At 51.9% G+C, this 7213-nt stretch overlaps 1 protein-coding gene across 1 annotated transcript in view; it reads left to right on the top strand.

Moving 5' to 3' along the window:
* The first annotated feature begins 2921 nt into the window (after positions 1 to 2921).
* DLG5 (discs, large homolog 5 (Drosophila)) overlaps positions 2922 to 7213 on the top strand; it is a 48998-nt gene continuing 44706 nt past the window's right edge. Inside the window, exons 1-2 of the mRNA XM_008590707.1 lie at positions 2922 to 3059; positions 3744 to 3927. Of these exons, the coding sequence (XP_008588929.1) occupies positions 2974 to 3059; positions 3744 to 3927 (270 nt within the window). The 5' untranslated portion in view covers positions 2922 to 2973. The remainder of the gene's footprint in view (positions 3060 to 3743; positions 3928 to 7213) is intronic.

Here is a 7213-nt window from a genome sequence, read left to right as displayed (position 1 = left end):
GTAAAACCACCGTGGATTAGTTTCTTTTTCTGGAACATTTCACTGAGGTGCTTTCCCCCTAAATGGCTGGATTGCTTTCTTCCTAGAGACAGATTTGGATGTGGGTACGAGTGGTGACAGCTGCTCTTTCCTAAGAACAAGGCACGGGGTTTCCCTCAGGACACGTTTGCCCTGGGGACGGGTGAGGATGGACTGGTGGGGTAGGCAGCGAGGCCCGGGACTTACCTCCATCCTGTCACCCTCTTGTCAGCTGGGAGCTGGCAGCCACACCTGGGCTGGCTGGGCAGGCCCCTCAGGCAGTTGGATGGCTTGGAAATGGCAGCTGTGCAGAGGAGAGGACGAGGACACGGCCCCTGGGCCCGGGCTTTGAAGCCAGCTGCCCTGGTCCTTAGGAGCTTCTCTGGGTTGCCCGTGCACCTTCCTCCTCAGCCTGTGTCTTCCACCCCAGACCGTCACTCACTGGTGTGTGCTGTGGACACAGAGAGTAACCTCGACTATGTTTTCTCCACGATCTGCAAAATGAAGATAACAATATCCTCCCTGTGGGGATTGGATGGGATAACGGATGAAAAGTATTTCAAACAGTGCTGGGCATGAAGTCAGTGCCACCTGCGGTTGTCATTTGGGAGCCTGGAGTCATGGGGCTGAGGAGCGAGGGCTCTGGATCCAGGCTGCCTGGGCTCTGCTCCCATCTCAGCTAACTGTGCGAGTCTGAGTCCACTACCTCCCTTCCCTGGGCCTCAGTTTCTCACCTGTCGATGGGGACGATAGTGCTGCACCCACCTGTGGGGTTGGTGTGAAGGTTAAATGAATGCCTGGGACATCCATGTCAGTTGCAGTCGTGGGGGTGGGTCGTGGACTGTGAACCCTGAAACCCCCTTCTCGGGTGCTCATTGAGTCTTGTCAGCCACTGTCCGTGGCTGCTCAGTCCTGCAGGGATAATTTCCCCACAGTAGTTAAGGGTGAGTCCAGAAGGGGCACCAGGCGCGTCCAAAGGAAGCCTCGCTTCTCAGCGATTCGCTACGTCGGCGAGTCAGCCCCCACAGTCACGTTCACAAAGTGGGTGGCTGCTGTGAGCTCCTGTGGCTCCACCAGGGACCTCGGAGGGTTAGGCCAGGCCTCGGGTGGAGACACGGACAGGGACGGGTGTAAAACCACCGTGGATTAGTTTCTTTTTCTGGAACATTTCACTGAGGTGCTTTCCCCCTAGATGGCTGGATTGCTTTCTTCCTAGAGACAGATTTGGATGTGGGTACGAGTGGTGGCAGCTGCTCTTTCCTAAGAACAAGGCACGGGGTTTCCCTCAGGACACGTTTGCCCTGGGGACGGGTGAGGACGGACTGGTGGGGTAGGCAGCGAGGCCCGGGACTTACCTCCATCCTGTCACCCTCTTGTCAGCTGGGAGCTGGCAGCCACACCTGGGCTGGCTGGACAGGCCCCTCAGGCAGTTGGATGGCTTGGAAATGGCAGCTGTGCAGAGGAGAGGACGAGGACACGGCCCCTGGGCCCGGGCTTTGAAGCCAGCTGCCCTGGTCCTTAGGAGCTTCTCTGGGTTGCCCGTGCACCTTCCTCCTCAGCCTGTGTCTTCCACTCTTCTCGGGGCTCTGGTTGGCGGAGGTGACAAAGCCAGACTGGGGAGAGAGAGGGTGTCCTCAGGGTCCAGAGCTAGGGCTGGGTTAGTGGGGGCTCAAGTGCTTGATGCTGGAGCCAGACAAGGAGGTGACAAAGCCAGACTGGGGAGAGAGAGGGTGTCTTCAGGGTCCAGAGCTAGGGCTGGGTTAGTGGGGGCTCAAGTGCTTGATGCTGGAGCCAGACACTTAGGGTCCAGAGCTAGGGCTGGGTTAGTGGGGGCTCAAGTGCTTGATGCTGGAGCCAGACAGCCTGGCCTCGGGGGTCAGTTCCACCTCCTACTCTCTGGAACTCAGAGGTCTCATCTGTGACAGGGGGATGCTACCAGGACCTACCTTGTAGAGTTGTGTCGAGTAGCTAACCCAAGCCAAGAGCTGAGAACAGTGCCCAGCACCGCGTGAAGGCTGTGTAATGCAAGTTTTTTTATTCCTGTCCTCCCCAGGCACCACTGGGAAGGCTCCCTCCCCGCCACCCCTCCTCAGTGACCGGCAGGTAAACGAGAAGGTGGAGAACCTCTCCATTCAGCTGCGGCTGGTGACCCGAGAGAGGAATGAGCTTCGCAAGCGCCTGGCCTTTGCCACTCATGGGACGACGCTTCACGAAAGGTGGGAATTGTGCCCAGCTCCCTTTCCCGGGCCCCATGGGCAGGTGCTACTATCCTACGCCAGTGCCGATACCCCCAGGCTCCTGGGGGTCCAGGCTGCAATGCCTGAAGTCCTCTTGCTCCTACCTCATGTCCAGAAATGCACACCCCAGAGGCAGTGCTGCAGGTCTAGGAATTCTACTTGGAGAAACACTGCTCAGGGCCCACATTCTCAACCGTGGCTGCACATTAAACTCCCTTGGGGACTTTTCTAAAGCTCCTCATATCTGGTTCACACCCTCAGAGACGCTGAGGTAATTGGTCTGAGCGGTGGTATGGTAATTGGTACCCAGTATTGAGAATCACTGTTCAAAGGAGAGGAGGAACATCATCACAGGATTCTGGTTGACCCAGGCTTGTCTCAGGGACTCCTGGAAGCTCGTAGAGTATAAGGCATCACCTTCTCAGCAGTCTAGGCCTAATTGGGGAGCTCAGGCAACCAAGGCTCCCTCCAACCTGGGGATTCTGATTCTGCTGGTCTGCATGAAGCCAGCCTGTCTGAGTTTACCAAGCCCCCAGGTGGGTGTGGTGTCTAGGAGACCAGTATTTAGGAACCACTGGGCTGGGGGAATCTGGGCCGTGGCTCCCCCATCTGTATAAATCTTGGGCCTGTGTTCATGGGGCTGTTTGGTGTCTGGGCCAGGCCCTTCCACAGGCTGACTCCTGACTATGAGAGGCTGAAGATCCAGTGTGTGCGGGCCATGTCGGACCTGCAGAGCCTGCAGAAGGAGCACACCAATGCCTTGAAGAGGTGCGAGGAGGTGGCCAAGGAGACTGACTTCTACCAGTGAGTGCAGCCTGCCTGGCCAGGGCTCCCAACACACAAGAACGGCCTCCTTTGCCCTTCTTCACCTCTGGACTCAAGCAGGGGCTCTGGCCTAGTTCTGCCTCTGCCACTTAGCAAGCAGTGGGCCTTCAGCAAGTGGATTTGCATCATTGGGGCTCAGTTTTCCTAAGTGCAAAATGAGGCTATTGATCCTTCACATCATGTTGTTGCCAGCTTCAGAAGGCAGCTAGATAGGAAAGTGATTTGAAACACGGGGCAATAGTCCAGGCAGAGCCCTGGGTCTCTGGGTGTCTGTGTTCCTGTGGCACAGGCAACAGGTATGTTCTCCCTTGTTCTCCTGGTGCCCTCTGAGGGTATTTGCCTGCCCACCTCCTGACATTTGCCCAGGTCCCCATAGGTGGAGGTACCACGTCTACAACAGGTAGGGGCTTGTCTCCTTTCCTTGGAGAGACATGTTCCCTTTTTGGTGTCCGGTTTTTAGAAAGTGATTTGGGTCTTTCTGAAATGTGGCTGGTGGCAGGCCCTTGGAGGCCTGCATGGAAGTAGTGTGGGCCTTGCTGCTGTTGGCTCCTGTCTGGTGTGAAAATTGTGGGAGTGTTAGAATGTGGAGGGGCTGGCGGTGCATTGGGGTGGGGTGTCAGGGGCTGGCAGAGGCTCATTGAGTATGTGTGGGGGGCATTCCAGCACACTCCATAGCCGGCTCCTGAGTGACCAGACTCAGCTGAAGGATGACGTGGACATGCTGAGACGGGAGAATGGCCAGTTGCTGCGGGAGCGCAACCTGCTGCAGCAGTCGTGGGAGGACATGAAGCGGCTCCGCGAGGAGGACCAGAAGGAGATTGGTGACCTCCGCGCCCAGCAGCAGCAGGTAGGGCCTGGTGGCTGGGAGCAGACCAAAGCCAGTCTTTCCTCCACCCCCAACCCATTCATTCGTTTGTCCATTCACGTGATCACTTACCACGTATTCTGGGACCTGTGATTTGTGTGTGACACAGGATAACTGAAAAAGCACTTAACTCTCCTGGGAGCTACAGTCCATCAAAGGAGAGAGATGTTAACCAAGTAACCCCACACATCATGCGTCATGATGAATTTTGCCGGGGCTACAAGGAGGAGGTACCACAGGGTGCGGTATGCAGTGTCTTAACAGAGGAAATTGACTTAGCCTGGGGTTTGGGGTCTGTAGCTCATTTCCTCTGTGTGGATCATGTGAGAGTACGGATGGAAAGAAGCTGGGAAACATTAAAGCCTGTGCAGATCTTTTTTTTGTGAGGGGGGAGCGTGGCCTCTTGTTCTTGCTGCTCTCTGCATTCCAAGTTAGTTTCTTTGCTTTGTTCAACTCTTGCTTCACTTTGAGAACGGCGCGAGTAGCAGGCCATTCAGAACACTGGCTTGCTGTGAGTGATGCTGGGTACGTTCTTCTCTTGTCGTTTAATGGCTGACACAGTTCATCCTCCTGCTCAGGGGTATGGAAAATGCTGAGGACATGTTCTGTGTCAGTAGCTGATTGGATCTTCGGGTTTGGAAGACATTTCCAAGGAGAGGCAGCGTATCCTGCAAGCACTGCAGCATAGGTCTGACCAAGGAGAGAACCAGAGCCCCATCAGAAATCACTGGTGGTCCTCCAGTCCAAACAGGACTGTTGAGGCTTGCTCGAATTACAGCTGGTGTGGAACAGTCCGAACTCATCTGTTAATTTAGTATACCATCATCCTCATTGCTTTCTTTCCATTTATAATTAAAGAAAATTTTAATTGTGAAATACGACAAACTTATAGAATTTTTGTAAGTACGGGTCAAAGAGTTTTTCCCCTGTATCATTCAAGAGTAAGTTGCCAACTATATTCTCCTTCAGCCCCAGGTGCAGTAGTATGTATTTCTTACAAACAAGGATGTTCTCCTGTGCAACAGAAATACAAACATCACCATCAGGAAACTCTTGGTACGTGGTTACAACCTGATCATTAGCCCCATAGAGTTTTGTCCATCTCAGGAATGTCTTTAATTGCAAAAGAATCAGTTCAGAGTCCAGCATTGCATTAGTTGTCATGTCTCTATGGTCTCTTTCACTTGGGAACAGTTCTTTAGGCTTTCCGTGACCTTCAGGACCTTGATGCTTTTGAAGATTGCAGGGTAGTTATGTTTGTAGGATGTCCCTTAACTTGGATTGTTCTGATCCTCATGGTTTGATTCACTTTATGCGTCTTTGGTGGGAATATCAGAGAAGTGATGCTGTGTTCTCATTGCAACCTATAAATTGGGATGTGGTTCGATTTGACTCCTTACCAATGGTGTTCACTTTGATTTCTTGACTAAGACGGTGTCTGCAGGCTTCTCCACTGTAGAGTTACTTGTTTTCCTTTTGTCTGTCTGTCTGTGTATCTCTCTATTTCTATATGGTCTCTTGGTTTCCTGTTTTATTCAGTGGGTTATAACCCATTATGGCCCATGGATCCCCTTCAAGCTAGCTTGTTCGTCTTTTTGATATGCCTCCCCTTATTCTTTGAGCACTTCCTTGCTCTCTGGCATGTCAGAATGTCCCAGGCTCATTTGGTCATTTGCCTGCCCATACTGAGTTCCGGGTGTATTTGTAACTATCGGGGTATCTCTGATCCCAACTCCTCTCAGTGGACAGAAGTAGGGACTATCTGAGCACACACACACATTTCTATCTATATTTCTGTATTTCCCTATTACAAACAGTTTTTCCGTGGACACACATATATCTATATGCTCTTTTGTACATATATATGCATTTTTTTTTCTTTTGCGGCTGACCCGTACAGTGATCAAACCCTGGACTTTGGTGTTATCAGCACCACACTGTGACCACCTGAGCTAATCAACGATCCCTGTACATATACATACATATTTTTAAGTTTGATTCTTGGAGGTAAATTTGCTGCGGTAAAGGCATGAGACACATTTTCTTTTTCATAGGTTCTGCGAACATACTTGGGAAACTTATAAGGCCCCAAGAGTCTTCTCTCTCCTCCTTCTTGCCCTCTCCCCTGTCTTTAAAATATACTTCTTTGGTAATTCATGAAGACTTTCCTTTCCCAGCTATTCCAGGTGAATGCCCCTTCTTAGGCCTGGAGGAAGGAAGGAAGTTGAGGAGCGTCTTGGTCCCAGAAGGACGCCCTGTACAGAACAGCCCAGAGAGGAGGGAGTTTCTGAGCAGTGTGGAGAACAGAGCCTGTTCTCTTGTTGGCCTCCCTGCAGGGAGTGCTCACACGGAGCATGTCTTTGTGCCTCCTCTGTGCTCCTTCCACCCCTGCCCACAGGCCCGTTCCTCACAGGCCAACTGTCCCATGCATAGGCCGGAGAGAAGGCATCTCTAAAGACTGCTGCATGCCTGAGAGGAGTTTACTAGCTTTCATTTTCGAATTCTGGGCCAAATTTAAGCGTTCTTTTTATTCCATTAACCTTTGCTGGGAAGCTAAACATTTGATTGCAGTTTATGTGTATGTCTCTATGTGTATATGTGTGCATGCATGTGGAAATATCTACTAAGTGTGTACTCTTCTTTTGTTGAAAAGGAAAAATTCTAGTCTAATAGATGGAATCGTTTTTCAACTTCTCTGGAGTTAACTGTGGCCAGTTTCTTCAAAGCCTGTTGATTACACAGTGCAGGCACGATCTGAGCCCTGCTTGTAGAGAAAAGTTGAAAAGTGTTTGGGGGCCTGGGGCCCCTTTAAACACCTGGGTGCTGTCCTGTGGGAAAAGGATTGAGGCTAGAGTGAGAACCAGAGGGGAGGAGTTGCAGGGAGGTGGAGTTTAGGTCACAGTGAGCAAGACATTCTTACACAGAGTGTCCACCTGTGGAGTCAGCTGAGCCATGGAGCCTTTAAACACCTGGGTGCTGTCCTGTGGGAAAAGGATTGAGGCTAGAATGAGAACGAGAGGGGAGGAGTTGCAGGGAGGTGGAGTTTAGTTCACAGTGAGCAAGACATTCTTACACAGAGTGTCCACCTGTGGAGTCAGCTGAGCCATGGAGAAATTCTACTGAAAGCAGTACAGGGCCAGATCTCTCTTTTTGGGGTCTCTTCTGACCCTAGCATCCCAGCATGGTATCAAAGATGGGCTGAGCATCAGAAAGGATCCCTGAGTCAGCTCGGGGATGTCGCCAGACTATTCCTGTCTCACCAGCACGT

The sequence above is a fragment of the Galeopterus variegatus genome, unplaced genomic scaffold (genome assembly GCF_000696425.1).
Source record: "Galeopterus variegatus unplaced genomic scaffold, G_variegatus-3.0.2 Scaffold6319, whole genome shotgun sequence".
Taxonomy (NCBI): Eukaryota; Metazoa; Chordata; class Mammalia; order Dermoptera; family Cynocephalidae; genus Galeopterus; species Galeopterus variegatus.
This window is presented reverse-complemented; position numbering and strand designations above follow the sequence as displayed.